The 22650-nt window shown below is 40.7% G+C and overlaps 9 protein-coding genes and 1 pseudogene across 18 annotated transcripts; 2 read left to right on the top strand and 8 right to left on the bottom strand.

The window, feature by feature from the left end:
• Window positions 1-142: 142 nt before the first annotated feature.
• On the bottom strand, window positions 143-953 carry LOC149268463 (uncharacterized). The gene is made up of 3 exons (XM_089471020.1): window positions 851-953; window positions 686-781; window positions 143-632 (listed from the first exon to the last, which is right to left on the bottom strand). The coding sequence occupies exons 1-3, from the start codon at window positions 947-949 to the stop codon at window positions 270-272; spliced, it is 558 nt and encodes a 185-aa protein (XP_089327146.1). The 5' UTR covers window positions 950-953; the 3' UTR covers window positions 143-269.
• A 544-nt stretch (window positions 954-1497) lies between these two features.
• On the top strand, window positions 1498-2221 carry LOC108615263 (uncharacterized). The gene is made up of 3 exons (XM_018009619.2): window positions 1498-1613; window positions 1672-1755; window positions 1824-2221. Exons 1-3 carry the CDS (start codon window positions 1524-1526, stop codon window positions 2187-2189), a joined length of 540 nt encoding a protein of 179 aa, XP_017865108.1. The 5' UTR covers window positions 1498-1523; the 3' UTR covers window positions 2190-2221.
• Window positions 2192-3908, bottom strand: LOC108614892 (uncharacterized). The gene is made up of 4 exons (XM_018009111.2): window positions 3732-3908; window positions 3524-3640; window positions 3118-3443; window positions 2192-2494 (listed from the first exon to the last, which is right to left on the bottom strand). Exons 1-4 carry the CDS (start codon window positions 3825-3827, stop codon window positions 2212-2214), a joined length of 822 nt encoding a protein of 273 aa, XP_017864600.1. The 5' UTR covers window positions 3828-3908; the 3' UTR covers window positions 2192-2211.
• Window positions 3909-4013: 105 nt separating this feature from the next.
• LOC108614891 (uncharacterized) lies at window positions 4014-5131 on the bottom strand. Of its 2 annotated transcripts, none has more exons than XM_089471832.1 (5): window positions 4970-5131; window positions 4798-4911; window positions 4505-4689; window positions 4323-4430; window positions 4014-4266 (listed from the first exon to the last, which is right to left on the bottom strand). In XM_089471832.1, the coding sequence occupies exons 1-5, from the start codon at window positions 5072-5074 to the stop codon at window positions 4104-4106; spliced, it is 675 nt and encodes a 224-aa protein (XP_089327958.1). In that variant the 5' UTR covers window positions 5075-5131; the 3' UTR covers window positions 4014-4103. The 2 variants fall into 2 exon arrangements, with proteins under 2 accessions (XP_089327958.1, XP_017864599.1); XM_018009110.2 differs by having other exon boundaries at window positions 4323-4433; window positions 4970-5128.
• Window positions 5132-5257: 126 nt separating this feature from the next.
• Window positions 5258-6335, bottom strand: LOC108614890 (uncharacterized). The gene is made up of 5 exons (XM_018009109.2): window positions 6192-6335; window positions 6011-6127; window positions 5664-5896; window positions 5494-5604; window positions 5258-5435 (listed from the first exon to the last, which is right to left on the bottom strand). The coding sequence occupies exons 1-5, from the start codon at window positions 6294-6296 to the stop codon at window positions 5258-5260; spliced, it is 744 nt and encodes a 247-aa protein (XP_017864598.2). The 5' UTR covers window positions 6297-6335.
• A 173-nt stretch (window positions 6336-6508) lies between these two features.
• Window positions 6509-8093, bottom strand: LOC108615108 (uncharacterized). 3 transcript variants are annotated; one of them, XM_089471821.1, is made up of 5 exons: window positions 7953-8093; window positions 7550-7666; window positions 7032-7264; window positions 6860-6970; window positions 6509-6801 (listed from the first exon to the last, which is right to left on the bottom strand). In XM_089471821.1, exons 2-5 carry the CDS (start codon window positions 7658-7660, stop codon window positions 6624-6626), a joined length of 633 nt encoding a protein of 210 aa, XP_089327947.1. In that variant the 5' UTR covers window positions 7661-7666; window positions 7953-8093; the 3' UTR covers window positions 6509-6623. The 3 variants fall into 3 exon arrangements, with proteins under 3 accessions (XP_089327947.1, XP_089327946.1, XP_017864840.1); XM_089471820.1 differs by having other exon boundaries at window positions 7908-8035; XM_018009351.2 differs by having other exon boundaries at window positions 7727-7997.
• A 43-nt stretch (window positions 8094-8136) lies between these two features.
• Window positions 8137-10783, bottom strand: Tfb1 (transcription factor B1). The gene is made up of 6 exons (XM_018010446.2): window positions 10645-10783; window positions 10218-10471; window positions 9814-10152; window positions 8800-9756; window positions 8561-8736; window positions 8137-8493 (listed from the first exon to the last, which is right to left on the bottom strand). The coding sequence occupies exons 2-6, from the start codon at window positions 10369-10371 to the stop codon at window positions 8368-8370; spliced, it is 1752 nt and encodes a 583-aa protein (XP_017865935.1). The 5' UTR covers window positions 10372-10471; window positions 10645-10783; the 3' UTR covers window positions 8137-8367.
• Tmem63 (transmembrane protein 63) lies at window positions 10776-17576 on the top strand. 6 transcript variants are annotated; one of them, XR_016270600.1, is made up of 4 exons: window positions 12690-12917; window positions 14446-15259; window positions 15322-16922; window positions 16985-17576. XR_016270600.1 is itself a non-coding variant. In XM_089471806.1 (3 exons), the coding sequence occupies exons 2-3, from the start codon at window positions 14508-14510 to the stop codon at window positions 16865-16867; spliced, it is 2298 nt and encodes a 765-aa protein (XP_089327932.1). In that variant the 5' UTR covers window positions 10776-10915; window positions 14446-14507; the 3' UTR covers window positions 16868-17576. The 6 variants fall into 6 exon arrangements, 5 of the variants coding, with proteins under 5 accessions (XP_089327932.1, XP_089327934.1, XP_089327931.1 ...); XM_089471806.1 differs by lacking the exon at window positions 12690-12917 and adding an exon at window positions 10776-10915 and having other exon boundaries at window positions 15322-17576; XM_089471808.1 differs by lacking the exon at window positions 12690-12917 and adding an exon at window positions 12495-12594 and having other exon boundaries at window positions 15322-17576.
• Window positions 10818-12283, bottom strand: LOC108615744 (chromobox protein homolog 1 pseudogene; annotated as a pseudogene). Its single transcript, XR_016270603.1, has 2 exons — window positions 11896-12283; window positions 10818-11832 (listed from the first exon to the last, which is right to left on the bottom strand). The product of XR_016270603.1 is annotated as a chromobox protein homolog 1 pseudogene (transcript).
• Window positions 17577-18163: 587 nt separating the features above from the next.
• On the bottom strand, window positions 18164-22527 carry Cul4 (cullin 4). Its single transcript, XM_018010442.2, has 11 exons — window positions 22260-22527; window positions 21718-22183; window positions 21383-21627; window positions 20864-21324; window positions 20616-20802; window positions 20357-20549; window positions 20130-20266; window positions 19682-20071; window positions 19313-19591; window positions 19101-19253; window positions 18164-19033 (listed from the first exon to the last, which is right to left on the bottom strand). The coding sequence occupies exons 2-11, from the start codon at window positions 22043-22045 to the stop codon at window positions 18938-18940; spliced, it is 2469 nt and encodes an 822-aa protein (XP_017865931.1). The 5' UTR covers window positions 22046-22183; window positions 22260-22527; the 3' UTR covers window positions 18164-18937.
• Window positions 22528-22650: the final 123 nt, after the last annotated feature.

The raw sequence follows: 22650 nt of genomic DNA, 5'->3' as shown, positions 1-22650 counted from the left end.
CAAAATTCTATTGTAATGCTATAACAAAAGCTGTTTAGAGAATCATCCTCAGGGTATATTCTAGTCGGATACTCAGAACTAAAATCTCTTAGTTGCTCCAACTATGATAGTTATTATTTGATAAATCTAAATTGATGCTAAATACAGTTGAACTTTATTGCAATAAAGACTTCAAAGTGAGAACCGGAAATTGGCAGACTGATAAGAATTCATGATTATATAATACCCACTCATAGATATCAAGTGATATATTCCATATTGCCAGATTTTTAATATCTTGGTCTACATAGTCTTCCAGTAAAATCGCACTTGCAGTTCACCTTATGCTCACGCGCCTCCTCGCACGCCTTGCTGCTCTTCCAGCTGCTCGGTGGGACGTAAATATAATCCACGGCGCACATTCTCAGATAGAGCGGCAATAGGCTGCATTTGTAATTGCCAAAGAAGCGTCGCTTCTGAAACTTCTCCCACTGCTTTCGATTGGCCGAGCAGTTGAGCAGCGCTGCCACTGAGACGTCCACAAAGTCGGGATTAGCCCTCAATAATATTTCAGTCATGTTGCGTGCATTAACCGGATTCAGCTGATTTGTAGTCAGCACTTGGCTGGCATTAAAGATGCAGTCCACTAGGCACTACGCATAGCAGGAGTTAAGATATAGATATGGCTTTGGCTTCTTCTACTTACTGGTATCAAACCCAATTGATTTCTGCCCAGAAAGTGGCCACATCTCTCCAGATATGGATCAATATCAACTTCTGGCATTTCACAGCATCTAGCCGTCTATATACATATATATTTATATTCGAATTTCGGTATATATCCAGCATATAACCTTTTAGAGCTACTCACATTCGCATCCAAACGTTTGCTGCAGTTGCTCCATGAGTTCCAGCCCAAGCATGGGTTAGCCAACAGACAAACTGTTAAAGCCACCCAAATGGCCAGCATTTCGATTGCTTTAAGCCATAACAGTCGGAAATTGTTGCTTTATATATACAATTAAATGGAATCAAAACAATTAATGAAGCGCTCACAATTAACATGCTTAATTAAATATGTTTATATTTTTAAAATTCACATTTTCCATCTATAAATAGCTTTGGGGATTGCCTTTTATAATCTTTTTGCCAACTTCGGTTTAAATTAAACATGTACTTTAACAGTGAAGCTAAATAGTTTATTTATTTATATATTATTTAGTCATTACATAAATATCTATCCATATTTATAACCCTTCACCTCATTTTCCATTTCATACAACCTCTTTAGACTTCGTTGCAATATGAAGTAATCTTCAATGTTTTATTAAAAACGTTAAAATAAAAACTGATATAATATGTTGTTCACTCTATTCTGTTAACAGATCTAAAATATTAATCATTGTGTATCTTAGTGCACAACATGTAACAGCGCTTGTCAAGTTGCACATGCAACAGCAGCACACGCAAGTGCAGTATATACATATTAGAGCTGTATATCCAAATTAATTAGGTCTAGTCAGTTACTATAGAGAGCTTTAAGCATGTGGTCGCATTGGATATTCTTCTTAATAATTCTACTTCCAGCTGCCGTTAGCGCAGCCAAATGCAAAGCCGCGCCCAAATCTGTGCAGGTATCTAATTTAAATTAACGCAAGTTATCGATTAATCGCATGCCATCGATATTTGCAGAACGTTCAAATGTGCTGTCCCTTACCGTTGCCCAATTGGGGCGCCTATAACAGCGAATGTGGCCAATCAGGGATTCAACCTAGCGTAAGTTTAGCAAACTATGTACATATATAAATCCCGATCAATATATATTATCGTTGTGATCCACATAGTGCCGCCTGGCTTGCATATTCAATGCCACTAGGGCGCTGCAAGGTCGACAGCTCAACTTGACCCACGTACGTCCGATGCTGGAACGCGCCTTCACTAATCCCGACATCATCGATGCGTATGCCAGCAATTTTGCCAGTTGCGCCTCCTTGGTGCACAGCAAATACCAGGAGCTGACACAGATCAGTAAACAGAGTGATGCCTGCGATCGACACGCCCTCTTCTACAGCCTATGCGCCTACTCGCGACTGATGCGGCGCTGCCCAGCCAACGTCTGGCAGCGCGCCAATAAACAGTGCCAAGAGGCGAGAGCTTATATGAAAACCTGCGCCTGGCCAGCGCTCAAGATGTTCATGAAAAGCACATAGAATAAAGCCAGATACACGTTTGCTACAGCAGAGCAGTTTTATTGCCTATATAGTCAATCAGGGGACGCGTTATCAAGTCCAGTACGCTGCGTTTACAGTTGGTCGAGAAGTCCGCGCAGTTGTCGGTCTTTCCTTTACGCTCCGCTTCGTAGTAACGCTCGGGCAACGCCTCGTACTGCGAGCTGCTGGGACTGAACATCACCCGCATCAAGCTGCCCAGCACGCCATTTATCTCATGTATTGGGCCACTGTTCACCTCACAAATGAGCCGTAGCAGGCAATCATCGCCAGTGCCAAAGCCATGTCTAATGGGAATAGAAAAGCTGTATTTAATAGTTGACTTAAGCAAGTCATCATACGAGGAATATAAATCGTTATAAATGACTATCCAAATGAAGATAAAAACATACACACACATACAATGTGTATGTATGCATATGTGGTGTGAAGTAGGAATTGAGAATATCAGGCATCTTATTATAATTATAATTCACTTCAGCAAGCAGCAAGTCTTACGCACACAGTTACATAAATGCTAGTGCTTGTAAGAATACATATACATACATAAAAAATATGCCTGTGTGCGTGCTTGCGCGCTCATCTCCAAAAAGCTCTTCACATCAATACTCTTTTCCAATATTATTCTCTGTGAGCGCAACAAACCGTTGGCTATGCTCAATTACTCTCAGAGCGCAAAGAAAAAAACGGAAATTCACACATATGCATTTATGAGCGCCACGAGAGCACACAAAACAAAAATGAGAGTGGTAGGCCATCTCGCTCGATCGCTTAAGGGCATAAAGGCAGTCAGTTTTCTTTGCATATTGGGAGTTAGAGTGGGAGGTCCGAAGCTAGCACGGGACTCTTCACACATAAGAGTTTGTATGTTCGCTGCAACTGTAATTGTAACTGCAAGCTTTATACGTACTGTTGGAATCGTTGGCTGAGTATATGATAGAACTTTGTGCGGGAGAGCAACGATTGCTGCTCCAAGTCGCGTGCCCAAGCATCCTCGAAGAAATCTTTATAGTCATCTTCGGGCGGTGGCTTCGGCTTATGCTTCGGCTTAGTTTTGTGTTTGTGTTTGCGCTTGGGTGGTTTATGTGGCTTTGGTCTCTTGCGCTTGGGTGGCCCTAAGATGGGCGGCCTGTGGTGTGGCTTATGATCCTCATGGTCATTATAGTCATCATAGAAATCGTCAAAGTCGTCCATTGGATGTATGTGTGAGTCCGAATGTGTGTCGTTGCCACGGCGCTAACATATATAACAACAATATAGATATATTCAAAAATCTTAAAATTAACATAATAGAATAAAAATTTTAGTTAACTTACCAAAAATGGCCGTCTTCTGTGCCAATGCCGTGGCAGTCTGTAGCTGGCCTCAAAATTATAGGAGACAAAGACATGTCGCGTGGGCAGATCAATTGGTATAGCTATCGATATAAAGAGCTGTCAACACTAGATTAGACTAACAGATTTATAGGTAAGATATAGATTTATAAAGCTAACAGATTTGGAGTTCTTTCAGATTTAGACGTACCGCCATCTCGCCACCTGTATTCCATACAAGCGCGGACCTTACGCTGTGCACGAAGCAGATGGCCAACAGCAGTTTTATCAGGCACATGATGGCCATAGAACTTGATAGCTCCGACGCTTCTGAAAAACAACTGAAAATGAAAATGTTTTGACAAGTGCCAACAGCAGAAAACTGTGTCGACTGACGCGCCAATTAGCAGCAACAGCAACTGGAATCGTTCTTTGGAAGTGAAAGTTGTTAATTGAAATGGAGCTGGATATGAAATCAGGTCATACAAGAAAGTTGTTTCCGATTAAATATATATTATATATTACAAGAAATAAATATAAACTAATTTAACTAAAATTAATAAGAAATGAGATTTATTTGTAACTACATTTCTATGCGCTTGAGCATCTCTTCAAAAGGTTCCGATATCAGCGCCAACAAGCTGTGCCCACAGCTTTGCTCATAGTGATGACAATGACCATGCCAGCCATCCCGTTCCGCCTGATAGAACTGCAGCGGCAGCTGCTCCGGCTCCGAGGTGCTGGGACTGCAAGTTAGAGAGGTAAACCTTGCAAAAGTTCCAGAGATTATAGGCTAACCTACCTGAAGAGCACATGCATGAGACTGCCCAGCACGCCATTCAGTTCGCCCAGCTCAGCGGCATTGCTCTCGCAGATTAAGCGCAGCAAACAGGACTCGCCAGAGAAGCCGCTTCTAAGAGCAAACATAATCAACACCACCATCATCATCATCATCATTATATTTTATATACAACTCTTATATACCTTTTAAATTTATCCATTAGTATATGATAAATATTGCTGCGTGTTAGCAACGCGCGTCTCTCGCGCTTGGGCATTGAAGTTGCTTCTTCCGCCTCTGATCCGCTGCCCTCCACATCAGCCTGCTCTAGCCTGCTTGTTGCCTTGCGAGACAGCTCCAGTTCTTCGGATTCGATGGGACCATTTTGCTGAGCAAACAATAAACAATTCGATAAGAAAGTATTGTTGTTGCCCGTGACGGTGCTAATTGACCTTTTAAACGCGTGCTAACTGACATCGTGCAGCGCTAGACTTACAAATAAGGTTGGCAGACTCCAGTTGTAGGGCGAGTTATAGTTGGCCTCAAAGTTATACGAAACAAACACGTTGCGATGCGGCAGCTCCAGCGGCACAGCCAATGCGGCGAAGACCTGTCGAAGAAGCACAGTCTTAGCCACTGAATTAGAGCCCAATTTATAGACAACCTACGCCATGCGTGCTGGAGGGCGTAAAAGCCAAGTAGCCACTGCAACATTCAGCATAAAATACCACACACAGGGCCAAAAGCCCGCACAGATTACGAACTAAGCCCATTTCAATTGATCAGTCTGAGCTTCAGTTAAGAACTGAATTCAGCTCTGCTGGCAGCAGCAGAAAATGCGTTTGCTCTATAAGAAGATCTCGTTAACTCGCCGAGCAAACAGTGAGTGCGAGAAGCCAATGAAAATGAGTGTAAGCGAGATGCCATTATGTTTAATTTAGCGTATGTACAATGTTTTATTTTCTTCTTCTTCTATGTACAAGATCTTGTATTACTCGCTCCACGGGCACCGATATTAAATCCAATACATTGTGTGGACAATCACCATCGTAATTCGCACATCGCTGCTGCAGTCCATCGGACTCGGCTTGATAGTAGGCATTGGGTAGCTGCTCATCCCTGGAGCTGCTGGGGCTGCAAGCAAAACAAGAGAAGTTGACCCATGCCCTATGAAACTTGCTTGCCATCTTACCTAAATATAACATGCACAATGTTGCCCAGCAGTCCATTGATCTCGCCCAGCGTTGAGGCATTCGTCTCGCATATCAAACGCAGCAAACAGGCCTCTGCGGGATAACCAGATCTACAGGGGATTTCAGATGATTATTATATATTATTTATTTATAGAATCCCTACTATCACCTATCTAACTTATCCCTGATCATGGCGTAGAAGGTTTTACGCGATAAAATCGTCAGATTGCGTTTTTCTCGATGCTTTGCTGGTGTCTCTGATGTTTTCTGCTGCTCCGCTGGAATTTTCATGCTTTCTGCTTGCGTACTATTGGCACTCACTGTACAATTCACACACGATCTACCTTCTCGAGCATCGTGTGTGGGATATGTCAAATAATCATCCTCAAAATCTTGTCCCATCTTTAGACAGAGAATTGAAATATAATACAATAAAAGACTTATGAAACAAACTTATCAAAGTAGTATAAATATAGATATCGAAAAGACTTAGGAAACAAACTTGCTTCATCATACCAAAATTGATGGAAACTTATAAACATGCTCAGGTTTATAGTAATTAAACTCGTAATTATAGGATAGAAAAACATTGCGATGCGGCAAACTAACTGGCACAGATATAGCCATAAAGAGCTGCAAAATAGAAGGACGTTAGCAATACAAATACGCAAGGCTCAAACAGCAGTTAACAAGTTACACCAGAATACGAATTTGTGGGATAGAGCAGCGCCGCGTGATTGAAATATATGCAACAGTTGCACAAGAGGCACAGTGCAAGAACCAAATTGAACAAGCTCTGCATCTTAATGTATTACTACACTAAAGTTCTTAAACATTCGGCGGTTTAAACTGGATTGTTCTTGAAGGTACGACTCGCACAGAACTGCCGTCCATTGTATCCACAGTCAAGCAAGAAACTTGTCTATTCTATTCAAAAGTTGTTAATTAAAATAAAAGTTAGGGTTTTTTAGACTGATGCGTAACATTGGAAGTGGGTCAGGTTGAAGTTGGTTAAGTGAAATAAAGTTAAACAACAGTTGAATTGGACGTATAAATTTGGGATCCCCAGATCATACGTAATGCATGTACATATGGATATATGTATTTGAATGCGTTGCGCGCAATCATTTTATTTTCTTCTTCTTCTGTGTACAAGATCTTGTATTAGTCGCTCGACGGGCACCGAGATCAAATCCAATACATTGTGTGGACAGTTGTCATCGTAATTCGCACATCGCTGCTGCAGTCCATCGGACTCGGCTTGATAGTAGGCATTGGGTAACTGCTCATCCCTGGAGCTGCTGGGGCTGCAAGCAAAACAAAAGAAGTTTACCCATGCCTTATGAAACTCGCTTGCCATCTTACCTAAATATAACATGCACAATGTTGCCCAGCAGTCCATTGATCTCGCCCAGCGTTGAGGCATTCGTCTCGCATATCAAACGCAGCAAACAGGCCTCTGAGGGATAACCAGATCTGCAGTGTATCCATCAGATTATTATTATATATTATTTATTTATAGAGTCCATACTCTTACCTATCTAACTTATCACTGATCATGGCATAGAAGGTTTTACGCGATATCATCGGCAAATGGCGTCTTTCTCGGTGCTTTGCTAGTGTCTCTGATGATTTATGCTGGTCCGATCGAGTTTCTATGCTCTGCGTTTGCGTACTATTAGCACTCAGTGTACAATTCGCACACGATCTACCTTCCCGAGCATTATGTGTGGGATATGTCAGATAACCATCCTCAAAATCTTGCCCCATCTGTAGAAACATATTTCACATATTAAAATATATTAAAAGACTTAGGAAACAAACTCAACACAATAGTCCAGTGGACCCTTGGCCAACGAAAAACTACGTGTAACGAGCACATTTTTTTGGAAAAATCAGTTTCGCTTCACGAATACACATTATAGTGTTTTTCATCGACCGTCTTAGCATTTTGTTATTCACTATTTTTCCATTAAGGCGCTTAACGAACAAGATGCTGGAACGAATTGTGTTTGTTAACCGAGGGTCCACTGTATCTGTATATCATCCACTTACCAAAATTGGTGGAAATTTATAAACATGCTCGGGTTGATAATAATTAAACTCGTAATTGTAGGATAGAAAAACATTGCGATGCGGCAAACTAACTGGCACAGATATAGCCATAAAGATCTGCAAATGAGGATATTAGTCCCAAAATGAGCAAGGCTCTGGCAACATTTAGCAAATTACACCATATTCAGAATTTGTGGGATAAAGCAGCGCCGCATGATTAGAGTCTATGCAGCAGCTCCACAAGAGGCACAGTCCAAGGACTGACCTGAGCAAGCTCTGCATCTTAATGTACTACTCAACTAAATTTGTAGAACTATCGTAGGTTTGTAATCGGAACGTTCTTCTCGGCACGACTCACATTGAACTGATGTCCATTGTATCCATCGTCAAGCAAGAAGCTTACCGTTGAGATCTATCCAGCAGTTGTTAATTAGAATAAAACTTGGGTTTCTTGACAGTGCTGGATCAGGTTGAAGCTGGTTAAATGCAGTTAAAACTGTGCACGTTAATTGAAAAGAGGCGCGTCTGAAATATATCTAACATAACAAATCTCATAACTAAATATATCCAGTTAAACAACTGTTGAGTTGACAGTCTGATGTATACATTTATAAGCACCACATAATGGACACGTTACAGTGGTTATATGACTTAATATATTTATACGTAATTCAAATATGTATATATGCATGTATTTGAATGCGGCGCGGGCTCAAAACTAACGCCCTTAATATGTAATGCTCTGCTATTGTTGATTCTTATATGGCTGGCTGCTTCTGCTGCTGCTGCTGCTGCTGCTGTAGATGATGCTGCATTTGTTATCTGTTATTGCGCAGCTTGCGCTCCTTCCATGTTGCATACTTGGAGTTGGCAGTGCGCAGCAGCAGGTTCATGTGTTGTGTGAGGGATGAACGCAGAGGCGAGAGCTCGTGCATGGCACGATTCTAAAAGAAACATAAATTGTTATTTCAATAATTGTGATTTGAATCGAATATTATAGCATTCACTCACCTCGAAAGGCACTAGTTTGGCCATTTTGAAACGTTGTAGAGTTTCATGCATGCGCTGCAGCTTAGTTTCCAATTCTTCCGTTGTGGGCGGAAAGCAACTCCAAAAGTGTTTCAACAGCTCCAAAAGCGACAAATACAAATGCCGCAAGTCCCGCTGAAAGTCGCGTGGCACCAGCTCTAATGGATTTGAAACATGTTTTTAATACTAATTATGAATTACGATAAGAGATCTCGACTTACGTCCTGCTGACTGCTCTTGAAAACCACGCATAAGCTGGCCACCGGGGCTTAGTTCACCTAAAGCATTGACAGCCGCCTTGGGGCAAATGACATGGCGCTGTGCATTGCGATTTAGCCAGGATTCGGAGTCGCGCACCAGCTTATACTGCACTTCGTCCAGACTAAGTGCATCCTGTTGATTCTCGTATATATTATGGTGCAGCGGACCGTTGAGGTAGCGTTCCACTTTGGACAGTTCGAATTGTTTGCTTTTATTGGTCGATTGGAGCGGATCTTCGGCTTCGATTACTGGATCTCCCAAATCTTCGTAGTGTATCTTTTCAATGAGTCGTTGCTTCTTGGATGGCGGTGCATCATTACTACTCGTGCTGGTTGCATTCTCAGTGACCGCATGCTTAGCTGCCTTGCCATTGAGGCCATTCGTGTAGGCGGATTGTCCTAGCGGGCCATTGGCCGCATTTGTACCGTTGGTGACAGTGGATGGAGCGCCATTGACATTTGCGCACGTTTTCAATACCATTATGGAATGCTGATTGAAACGCTTGATCATGTTTTGGTGGACAATGTTGCCACTGTTGACCACATTGCGATCTCCAGCCACACTTCCGAACCCTTCCTCCAGCGGCACATCCTCGAACTTTTTCAAATCTAACAGCGGATCACCGGCGCCCTGCTGCACGGCTGCTTTCAGCGCTTGATCATCAATTTTACCGCACTCCGTAAATATGTCCTTGGTCCCAGCGGTCAGACGATCCCGATGAAAGTAGTGCGACTGAAAGAATTTCGTCCAGAATTCCGATTCGGGCATTTTGGAAGGAACGTTCTCCATGTGCTTGCGCTTAACGGCGGGATATGTTTTAAAAATGCAGTGTATGACATCAGAGGTAAGATTGTATTTAAGACCATTGCAACCGTCTGTCTGTGGCTTGATGTCGGCCAAGAAAGCGCCCGACACACCTGTGAGCCAGAAGGGGAATATTAATATATGTAAACATATAAAATAAATGTACTTACCGATTTCCTGGCTCTTGGCCATCTTCTTAAGGGCATGGTCCTTAGCGTGCGTTGCCCAGAACTCATCGCTGGTAAGTACTTTGGTAATGACCAAATCCTTGTAAAGCTGCAGCAAATTTGGATTCTCCACCAGAATGCGATTCTTGTCCTCTAGATCTTTGTCAACCTTACGTTTGAAATTGGGCAACAGTTGCTGCAGGAGCTCCTTAACTTTGTCCCGATCAGCCAGCATAGCGGCCTGGCCCTGACGATTAACAAAATGGAACGTCGACGTGTTGCCATCGTGCAGCACCACCTGTAGCTGCACCTTCGGCTTGCCTTCGGGCGAGATCTTCTGTGCTGTATTGAAGAAAGGCAAATAAAGTCAATGTCGTGTCCAGTAAACGACGTTAACGCGCACTTACTTTTGATGTCCGCATAGCGATGGGAAACGGTAACGGTGTCCCGGTGCTCCGCCATCCATGCCAAGCGCTCGTTCATAACATAGAGTGTGCCATCTCCCTTCTTGTAACGAACCTCGCCCATCTGTAACAGCACATCTTCGCTGCTAGTGGTCATTGTTGTCGTCTCGTCTGTCTACGTTTGCAGCCGGCGGCAACGCTTCAACAAAATCCCCAATGGCAGCTCACATCAATTTCACAAATGCCAGCCCACACACCTGCAATATGCAGAAAAAGAACAAAAAATTCGCATTTTCATCGTATCGCATCACAAATTTCATTTGCACAGTTCCCAGTGCCTGTCAGTCACACGTGGAATCATAGTGCGCAACGTGGAATAGCCAAATAGCACAATACTTCGCTATTTTCACGAGATTACTAAAAAACGCACCTCGCAGCAAAATGAAATTGCCCAACAGCGTTCGTGGTTCGTGATTGAGCGAAAAATACAAAGTTCACTGAACTAGTTTTTTTGGTTAAAAAGTGTAACACGATGGCAACACTTATTTGCAGTTACTTTATGTGCCGGCGCCAAAAATGCTTCTCAAAATAAAACAAAAACAATACATTAACAAAGGTCATATAATTTTTCAACTGTCAACTTATTTACGATTTAACAAAATTGTGAATGTGTAACAATGATTTCACTTCAAATAGATATGGTATGTACTTAAATCAAATAAACTCTTTTATATTCATTCATACATATTTAGGTATGACTGTGTATATGTCTAACTGTAAATGAACGTATATATGTTTGCATATATGTATGTATGTGCACGTACACATGCACATTTACCGTTGTTCCGTCTCAACAATCGCCCTTTGTTAGATCAATTTTTACAAGATTTTCTCTCTTCGTTGCGGAGTTTGTATTAGAAGTTCTTGTACGTTTTTTCTCATCAATGTCCGATTGCCAGGTGAGACGCTCTTCGTAAAACTTAATGACCACTTGCGGACATTTTATGTTGGCCACCTTAGCAGGCACCAGATCAATGTAATTTGAATTTTTCCAAGACATCAAAAACATAAGTTTTCCAGAAGTATCCGTAGCTCCCAATATTTTCGAAGCAATCAATCCACGTTGAAAACCAATACTGCCATCTAATTTGTTCTCCGCCATAGTAATTCCGTTGCTTTCTACAGAACTTTGTGTCGATAGCTTTCTCTTCCTATTCTTGGTCTTATTTTTTTCCGATTCTTCGAATTCAGCTATAAAATCGGGACATGAGAGATTTTCAAGCGGCTCCCAAGTATTTTCACTGCGTGGATATCCCAGCCATTTTAGATAGTATTGAACTTCTCCATTTACAATGCGTTTTCCCTCGATGCGTTCAACAACGTAATCAGACATGATTGCCTTTCTTTTATATATATATATATGTATTAAAATATTGAATAATGGTATATTCTTCACTAAGATCGGTGGCTTCCCGGTAAATTCTGCTTGAAAACTTGATACACGAGCTGGTTCACAACGCCAATAAAGCTTTTGAGCTGGTGTGGCAATACTGCTTCTTCAGTATGGCAACGCAACAAAAAGTCGCAGAACTTTTGAATTCTAAGAAATAGACTTCAGCTAAAATATAATTTTTAATTGAATTATTGTATTATATATAATATATTTTTATATTGCACTTACCCTTTTCAACGCTGGGCTTGTATGTATATGAGTCAAACTGCGTTGGATTTCATTAATAAACAAACTATTTATTGCTGTTGAAGCGTTTTTGTCTCTTTGTGCATATGTGAGCGAGACCCACACAAACTTTGCTTATGGTCTTGTGTATGTGTATAGTTAAAGAGCGCGTCTGCTAAAGATCAATATATGTATACATGTGCACATACATACATACATAAATGTCACGAGCCAAATAGCTTCCACTCTTTCATGATCGTAAGAGAACGTAAGCATGCTCGACTATTTGGGATCCAAGCATGTTTTTACGCTCTTCCTTTGCTTTTTAATTTATATTTACGTATGCACGTAAGTAAAATATTGCTTTGTCTGATAATTGTTTACTCTTGTTGAGGGTTTAAATATAAAGATATATATTTTTTTGTAATGTGGATATTAATAAGGTATTTATTGTTTTAGATTTCGAGTTAATTATATGTAGTTTGCCAATATTTAAATCAGGCGCAAATGAAATCGTTTATAGTAAATGTCGATTTTAATATACTTACCATATTCGTGTATAGATGTGCAATCGATATTTTGTCCATGTCTAAAAATCAACTACTCATTTGGCACTGCTAGACATTATTTTTAAAACATGTAAATCTTGATAACTCATTGGGATCTGTTTCACTTACAAAAATAAACTGAACAGTTACCATGGTAAAGTTGTGCCACATATATTTTCATTTTCCATTGGGATACAGCTGTGCAAGTATGGAGCCATATTTCCATTTTTAAACAAATAGCTAACAGTTCCACCGTTATATTAACTGTCATTACTGACCAAACAGTGCTGTTATATTAACAATATTGAATTGCAACCGTTCGAGCAAAAATTTGCTGTGGCTGCAACACCATGTTAGCGATCTGTTAGTTAACAGACAGACAAAAAAGAGAGCGTAACGTAGAAACAAACAAATATATTATTAAATGCAATAAATAACTGGCAATCAACGTATAAATATAAAAAAAAAGCTGTCAAGGTACGCAATATCGTGCATTGTAGACGTGGCAATTATTAATATGTGTTAAATAAATCCAAGACAAATTTAGACTACCAAGCTAAATTAGCAAATAATAAATTAGTGTGAAATCTGCTAGTTAAACTAAGGCGTAACACATCGTTAAAGAAAATGTGTTACTACATTTTAAAATGCCAAATGCTGCCATAGTGAAAAATTCAATTTGTACTGTGCGATGATTCATAGTTAAATGAAAAAAGTTATACAAAAAGAAATGGAAAGGTGGCAGTGACGCGGCTGCACACCAACCACCTCTTTACCTTTACCTTTACCTCATTACCTCGGAGCCCCCGTAACCCAACACTCACAATAATAAGCAGTCAAAGACAAACTCCAATGTGAATTTGTACATTAATAATGCACGTCAATATGCGTGTATGACAGTGTGTTAGTGTCATTCCAATTTAGTTTAACAAACAACAAAAGAAAGCGATTATTACAACCGTGTTAAGCACATGTATGTGTGTAATTACATACATACATATACACGCATTTTACAAATATATGCATGTCATCATGCTCTATGTAGCAAGTGGCAATACTTATCTCATATTATCTTTTGTTTTCCATTTGAGATAAGTGCAAATAAATGAATTTGCTTTCTAAAAGTTGTACGACAAATGTCTAAGTAAATACTTACATATACAAATACAATACATATACAAACGCACATATGGTTTATTGCTTCTTATTCTACCGCCCACAAACACACTACGACCAGCTTGATAATGCTCTCTGTGATTGTGTTTGTGTGTGAAATTTGCAGGCGTTACACTCTACGCATGGACTTTGTTGCGTTTGAACGCGACCCAATAAGATAAATCCCAATTAGAATCGTTTCATGTATTTTAAGCAATTGCGATGTCCCGCATAAAAATCAAATTAACTTTGATGATTTTTTGTATGGTTTCAAATTTTCTTTGCTTTCGTAATTTTATTGCTTGTAACCGTAACAAAACTACATTTCTTTTCTATTTTTATTAAATAACGGGAACAATAGGTTTTATTTCCTCCTTATTGCTATTGAATTATAGAGATTGATGGAGGCTTAAAAATAAATAAATTACAAATATAATTAATATAAATATAAATAAACTTTTTATTTAATAATGGAAAATATTTATTTTTGCAATATACCATACAACTTTTTAAAGAGAAAAAATTTAAAAATAAAATAAAAAACACGTTCAAATTTCAAGCTCAAATTTGCTAGTATTTAATTTATATTTAAATATTTGTACTTAAAGAAATCCTACAACTTATTCAGTGACAACTTCATAATACCCATTAAATTAAAGTAATCAAAAGTTGAGGGTGGTTGTCGCTGCTGTGTTTTTGTACGCAGCCGGTTTCTTATCTCCGATTTATTTCCTCTTTTTTTTTTCAATATCACACGATTCGGCTTTGGCCGAGGTGTCAGCAAACAGAAGAGTCCATGTTTGTTCTCTAATGCGTGAATGTTTCTTTGCGTTTTGCCTTACCATTGCAGTGATTCACCCGCTCTTGGCCATTTAACTTGTTGAATTGTGATCAGAGGGTTAGCTTACGAAAATGGATATTACGGTGCACGATAATGGCTACCAGAACAACACCTATTGCCAGGCGAGTAATCGCACCACACTCTTCATCAGCGCCTACAATGGTATACCGGAGACTTTGATTTTGAACACAATCTTCTGGGTGCTGCTCATTCTGTTGTTTACGATGCTGCGACATCAGGCGAGCGACTATCGTCTGGCTCTGGTCAATGCCAATGGGACTAAGAAGCGTTGGACGGAAATATTTTATTCCCGAGCCGCCAGCGTTGTGGAACCACAGCCGAGCACGTCAAATCCCTCGAATCCCTCGAATCCAATGCCCCGGCCGAGCACAACATCCCAGCAGAGCGACTCGACACCGCTGTCGCCCATCCAAACCGAACCGGGTCTCTTCAATTGGATTCGGGTGACCTTGAAGCTGCGCAAGGAAACAATTCTGCTGCACTCCGGTCCGGATGCCGTTCATTATTTGTCCTTTCAGCAGCATATGATGGCTGTCATGGCGGTGGTCACCGTCATTTCGCTAGCTATCATCTTGCCAATCAACTTTCTGAATGGCCCGCGCGACGAGCTTTACGATGTGAATGCCTTTGGACGCACCACAATGGCCAATCTGCGGCCGGAATCACCCTGGCTGTGGGTACACACCATCATAACCATCCTGTATATACCGCTGGTGGTGCTCATCATGCGGCGCTCCTCGGGTCGCAACGCCTTCAAGAAGGCTGCCACGCGCACCATCATGATATCAAATATATCAAACAGGTTGAACGAGCTGCTATAATTTGCAATTAAATATATATTTAATAAATTCCCTTTGCTTTTAGTGATCGGAACAAGACAGTCATACGCAACTATATGCAGGAGCTGTTTCCGGATGTCACCATCGAGAGCGTAAGCATTGCGTACAACATTTCACGTCTCTTCGTGCGCAATGCGGAGTTTGAGAGAGTGCACGAAGCGCGTGTCTACTGTGAACATCATCGGGACCGGGACACGCTGATGGCCAAGCCGGAGATGTGTTCGTGCAAGAAGGAGAATGCCTACGAGTATTATCAACGCGAAGAGCGTAAGCTCTCTGGCGATGTGGCACGTTTGCGTGCCTCAACGCTGAATGAGCCCTTGGATATTGCCTTCTTGACCGTGTCCACGGTGCAGGAGGCACAGAATATTGTAAATCATTTCACACCTGGCACATATAGGCAATGGCACATCGTGTTCGCACCCTCGCCGGATGATATCTTCTGGGAGAACCTGAATGTCAACAAGAGCCATTGGTATTTGAAATTTGTGTGCGTGAACGTTGTGCTCTTCATAGTCCTGTTCTTCCTGACAACACCGGCCATGGTGGTCAATTTGCTGAACAGTCGTCCGTGGGTGTTGGATACGGAGAGCAAAATCTCGCCACTTGTCTCTGAGTTCTTGCCCACATTGATGCTGTGGACGCTGTCGGCACTGATGCCAGTGATTGTCTCTATATCAGATAAATGGATGGGCCATTACACGCGATCCAAACAGAACTACTCGATAATGTGCAAATGCTTTGGCTACCTGCTGCTGATGATTCTCATCCTGCCCTCATTGGGTTTGACGTCGGCGCAGGCACTTCTGGAGTGGGGCCTGACGAACGACACGGGGCGTTGGCAGTGCATCTTCTTGCCGGATCGTGGCTCCTTCTATGTCAACTATATTATAACTGCTGCCTTTATTGGTACCTCGTTGGAGCTATTACGGTTCCCGGAGCTCATTGTCTACATTTGGGCGTTATTGAAGGCCACTTCCAAGGCGGAGACGCCCTATATACGTAAATCCATATTGATTGAGTTCCCATTTGGCACGCACTACGCCTGGACCACACTCGTCTTCACCATATCGATAGTGTACAGCGTGTTTTGCCCATTGATCATGCCATTCGCCATGATCTATATATGTCTCAAGCATATGGTGGATCGCTACAATCTGTACTTCGCCTATGGACCATCCAATATGATATCACGGAAGGGAGGCAAAATTCATTCCACAGCGGTGACCATGACCAAGTTTTCGGTACTCATTTTGGTGCTGGTTATGGCCATGATATGCTATTTCCGTGGCGATGACGGCATGGCTAGATTCCTGATACTGATCATCACGCTAGCTATAACCGTAACACTGTTTATCTTCATGTCGCCGATCAAACGTTGTGCGGCCACGCGACGTCCAAGTATTGTGGAAATAGCCGGCCCCGCACCCGCCTACATACCGGACGTGCTCCGAGCTACAACCACACAGACCAGCGCCAGGCCGTCGACAGTCGGTTTTCCTGGATATGGCTCGGACAATGTATCTGAATACGATAGCTCCCAGTATAGTGTCAATAGCGTGGAGGCGTAAGCGAAGCTAGTTTCTGTTGCTCCTTTCCTTGGCTAGAAAGAGACTCGCTCGAAAAGTAATTAAAATGTTGACATATTTTTGTATAAGGATTTTATAAGCCGTTGATAACTTTTTCAGAAATGTATATGGACTTTGCTTGCTAAAATCGATAATGATCAGAAAATGTGATAGAAATTAGCCTCGTGATTTGCGTCTGAGTTCGGTTGCGAAACGCGTTTTCAAAAAACACGTGGCCCGCTGAGCCCCCTTCTATTCAAATTATTATTTTTTATTTTATGTTTTTGTACATAAGCATATACCTATAACTAATATATATATATATTCTAATTTACCCTTTTATGATTATTTGTATTCTTAAATTTTAAATTGTAAATATTGATCAAAAAGTATAAACTGAAAGTCCCCTCCATAATATTTGTCACTACTCTAGCGATATAGCAATAAAAGACCACAAAATAGTGCATTATATTTATATATACACACATACATATATATACGACTAATTTTATAAACGGAAGATGGAAGGATTTAGTTATTTATAGACAGATCCAAAATTACGTCTATTTTAGTTCATCATTTATTTAAGTCTTCGCTTTAATAATAGATCGCAATTTGTAACTTTTATTGTTATTCCAAGGAGAATTATTATTAATAATAATTATTATTAAATGATATATAGTAATATACCAATAAAATATTTTCATTTTTATCAGCTTTTTGTTTAATCTTTAAATCAATTACAAGTGTCTAAAAAAAAGTATTAACTAGATAAGATATGCATTTGTGTGCCCCTGACTGCTTTATGAATTGCTTTGCAAGTGTTTGATATAAAATTTTGATAATTTTTGGCATTTTTCATTGTTTTTATTCTGAACCGTATGGCTTTATCGAGGTGTATATGTGTATGAAATAATATTCATAATAAACAAAGTTGATAAAATGTCAAATTATCTTCTCTATATATCCGGGGTAAAAAAAAAGTGAGCCATGGGATCTTGTTATATTGATTCTTGTCAAAGGTTTATCATTCCATTTCAAGTAGTATTCGTTCTCTCAGATTTCTGTTCAAAGGTGCGGTAATGTAAAGCCATACCAGAGAGCTGCCATTGACCGATATATTCAAGTTGCAAAAGTATTAAGTAGATGCATGTATGACGTCATCAATCGTTGCCAATATCGTAAGTACACCGTAGAAACTTCTAGGCGAACACTTGCCGAAATTTCTAGTCGCCCGGTAGATGCGCCAACTCTCAACCGATTGAAACTCAAGGAAGCAGCAATAAAAACTCCATTAAATACATATATGTATACAAGTATTTCTTTTTGTTTATTTATCGAAAAAATCATAAATAAAAACGATCTAGTTTATGCGCATCTGTTTTACATACAGATGCAGAATTACGTGTACAATTTTTCATTATTTATTTAAGTATTCTATTAATATTAGCCTGCAAATGTTTCTTCTATTGTTATGCGAAGGGAAATTACTCTCAGCATCGAATCTAATCAAATTTCTGAAATCCAACAAAGATATACAATTTATTTTCTTTTCCCTTCTCTTAGCAAAAATTACACAATGTTTAGAATTTATCGTTCTTTTCTCATAAATTTCAGTAAAAGGATGCTCTTGACGATATCTTGATATATGGATATATATGTATATATTTATATATCCCTCTCGGTGAGGAGAGACAAACGTTTGCTGTTAGTTTTCGTAAATAAAACGCCTAATTTATTAGATGATACAGTATTAACTTACAAAGGGAAACAATTTGCAGCAACTACACTCGCCACCACAAACGAAACTTTCGTGTGGGCTCAGCATGTGTGAACAGCTATGAACTACAATAGGTAATTGATATTTGTTCCAGACGCTCGCTGCACGCAGATACCAAATGAATTTTTTTTTCGCTGATCTCGTATTCGAAACAAAACAAAAATAGAGAGAAAACCTACAATCTTTCTGTGTGTGTAGAGGTGTGTTCAAGTGTGTGTATGTGTGTGTGCGTGCATATGTATGTTTGTGTTGCTGTGTTAGTTGGCCAAAAATAAAAGTGATCCTTCGCACATTTATGCCACATAATTATATTGATTTTGATTATCCTTGTCTCGCTCCATATAATCACGATCAATTAGCGACTCAATGCGCTTTTTCAGATCAGCAGGCTAGGGAGATAAGAAGCAAAAACAAATATAAAAGCCATTCAATCAGCCTAATTAGTAGTCTACGCACCTTAACGGGAAAGGTTAGCTGGTTGAACAACTCGGTGATGAGCAAATTGTGACTCAGTGTCTTACGCATTTTCATAATGCGCACAATAGCCGCATCGATCTGATACTGGCGATCCTGGAAAACGCGCTCCTCCGTCGCCTTTTGCTCCTCGTTCTGCAATAAGTTTTGTTTTAGCTTGGTTGACTTATATTTTTATAACAACTTTAGCTTACCGTTTCCTTCATTTGAATTTGATTAATCTTGATGCGGAACAATTTGTTAACGAACTCATTATTAAAATCAAATTGATCCCGATCCTCAATGTCACGGCCTTTCGGCGTTTTGGTAATGACACGCGCACGTCCGCATGCTAGTGACTGCAGTGTGCGTCGCAGCTCACCATCCTCAATGTTGGTGGCAGCCAAGATCTCCTCGTAGCTGAGCGTAGGCTTGTCGTTAAACAGCAGCAGAACGAGCGCTTGAAACAGCGACACCATCAGCTCCTTGGGACCCTGTGTGTTGCAATACAAATATAATATATTAATATAAATGTACAAGTTTATGTCGCCCTAAAATGTTGGCAATCTAAACGTTTCAGCTACCGCATCGAAATGTGCCCGCAATACACAATTGCCCAGAGTAGGCTGCCATTGAAGTTTTCGCCCGCTGTGTTTCTCCAGATAGAACTTGTTGAATATCTGCTGGGGATTGATAAACTGTGGTGGCATTGTGACCTCAGTGGGCGCATATGTTGGCCAATAGCCCATGGTTAGGATGCTGACTGTCAAGTCCAGATTGGTTACATCCCGATCATTGCTAAGCGTATGACCGCGAAAAGCCAAATTCACATCACGACTTAATTCCATGTCCTTGAACATGCCCTCCAGCTTCGAAGTAAAGCCGCCTCCGCATTCCTGTTTCAATTTCGACAACATACTCTTCTCGGAATCAACCGAAGCTGATTTGCCCACCAGCAAGCGTTTGGCCAAATCCTGCAAAGATCAAATTATAATTTCTTTAAATACTAAATATATTTATAGTGTCTTTAACCTTTTTGTAGAATGCTTCAAAAACGTCCTTGCCGTGTATAAAACGAAACAGGACCATTATCTTGTCCAAGGTCTTTTCCAGCTCCTCGTCGGTGGTGCCCTTGTTGCCAGAGCGCAATTTCATATCCACATATTTAGCTACAAAGATTTGTATATATAAACATAAGCATATTGCGACATTGGTTGTCTATTTATATATAAACAACAATAGAGACAAAGAAAACATACCAATAAGCTCAGCGGGCTTGTTGGCGCGCTGATTGATGAAGAATTCGAAGGCTTCTCGCAACGAATTTGTGAATTTCTCATTATGCTCAAAGCAAGTGCGGACAATAACATCCATTTTATCCTTGAAGTCCAACAGATCTTGCACCATACTCTTATCCTTCTCGGGATCAATGACAATAGTGCGTCCTTTTTTCTACAATATATAAGAGAGTGTGATGTGTAAATAAATTGCAAATTTAATGCACTTGGTTCGCCATACCTTGATGTAACCATTAAAGTTGCCGCATAGCTCGGAAGTGCCGTTTTTGACGCGACTAAGCAGGCCATACAAAAGGGTTAGATCGTTCAGTCTGTTGTCCTCTAGAAGGGAGTCAAGGCCCTTTTGCAGAATGGTTGTTAAGTGTTCGGCAAGCAGTTCCTTTTCCACATTATATATTAAAGGATGTCTGGAAGAGCATTCAATGAAATTAATTGATAGGAAATAAATATATATATTATAAAGCATACTTTGTGCTGGAGTCCAGATAGTGCAACAGACGCTCATTCTCCTCGGCCAGTCGCTTGCTCACATGCTGTAAGTACTCGGGCACCTCCAATTCCTGCATCTTTCGTTGACTCTCAGCCTTGTACAGTTGATTGGTCGCATCCAGGAACTTTTCCTCAAACGCACTGCTATATATCTGCAGATCGCACAGCATACGCACTAAACTCTTGAGCAATCCACGATCGACTGTTGAGCCCTGGCGTTCCTTTTCGATCAGCGTCAGTAAACCATCAACGGTGCGTTTCTGCACGACGCTATTCTGGGCAAAGTGTATGCGAAAGAGGTCCAGCCCCATGTCCCAAATAGAGTGTATGGACGAATTTTGCAGCACATAAGTCCGATCCATATATAGAAATATGCTACGTATCATGATCATTTGCTGACAAAACGATAGCCACCAATTGTTGATCTTTTCCAGCAAAACCTAAAAACAATTTAAGTGCAATATAATCGACGATTGGTCCTCAGTTGGCTTCACTTACCAGTTTATCCATGCTTCCGCCAGTTAGCTCTTTAAGTTTGATGTTTCTTTTGACGTGCTGCTCGGTTAGCTCCATCAATTTTATATATAGCTGTGCATCCATTTTATGACTGCACATATTTACAACGGCCTGGTAGAGCTCCTCCAGTGAATATTTGATGGGCTTTGATAATTGAATAGCGATAACGGCCTCCTCAAGTTTCACATAAGTGTCCTCTGAATAGTTATCGGGCAGTGTGGGTTTAGCTATAACGAGTATATGTAAATGGTATGTGAATCGTTATCGTATATCGCTCATCCTTATAGGGGCTCACTCAATGAATGCTTAATGCTTACCCTTAAAGTTCTTAATAACTATCTTTTTGACATCACCCGGCTTGGTGTTGTGTATGGCGCCCATCCGATTAAGCAGATTTGAGGTAGTTGATGCCGAACGCATATCGCTGCCATGATGCGAGCCCAATTTCGAAAAATTTGGCAATCGTTCGCCGTTTGTGGACGCTGCTGAATTCATATTTTGGGCAGCGAAGGCGCTACGGCCAAGGTTGCTCCCAGTCGTTGCGTTGCTGCTGCCGTTGTCCCCCTTTTTCAGGCAGGAGGCAATATTCTCGGTGTCGTGCAGTTCAGTCGTATCCATGAGTTTGTATTTCTTTGCTGCACTCATTGCTTGGAATGAGTGTGCGGTGCCCAATGCGCTGGAGCTGGATGTGCTCACGGCGCTGGCGTTGGCGATGACGATTGCAGATGACTACTGCTGACCAGACACTCGCCTGCTCTGAGCACTGTCACCCTAAAGATTATACTGCTCCCAAATTTATAAGTTTTTGGTGATAATCAAACGAAAAAAAAAAATTGCACTCGTATTGGCATAAATTTACCCCGTGCTAGTGCTAAACAAATCCGACGATATCGATAGAAAATGCCTTTCGCTAGTTTTGCACACTTCTCAGTGTCGCCATCGGCAATAAACGAATAGCTTTGGTAAAAGGCACTTTCTTTATTAAAGTTCAAGTGACTTATTGTGACCGGGCACTAAAATTCCAACAGGCAAAGATAATGATTACTATTTACGCGTTAATTCTTTATTTGCACTGCACAGCTCAATTTATGCATTGGAGATTAGTGACAGTAATCGATAATATATTTACATACCACCACAATTCTATACCGCACACGGCAATTGCACCAATATCGATACCTATCCGATAGAATGAACTATGTGCGAACGTATGACAGCACGACCATGCGTAACCTGTATGATGAGTTAGC

The sequence above is a fragment of the Drosophila arizonae genome, chromosome 5 (assembly GCF_054131065.1).
Source record: "Drosophila arizonae isolate 15081-1271.41 chromosome 5, UAZ_ARI_1.0, whole genome shotgun sequence".
Classification (NCBI taxonomy): domain Eukaryota; kingdom Metazoa; phylum Arthropoda; class Insecta; order Diptera; family Drosophilidae; genus Drosophila; species Drosophila arizonae.
Note: the sequence above shows the minus strand (reverse complement) of the source record. Positions and strands in the feature narration are given on the sequence as shown.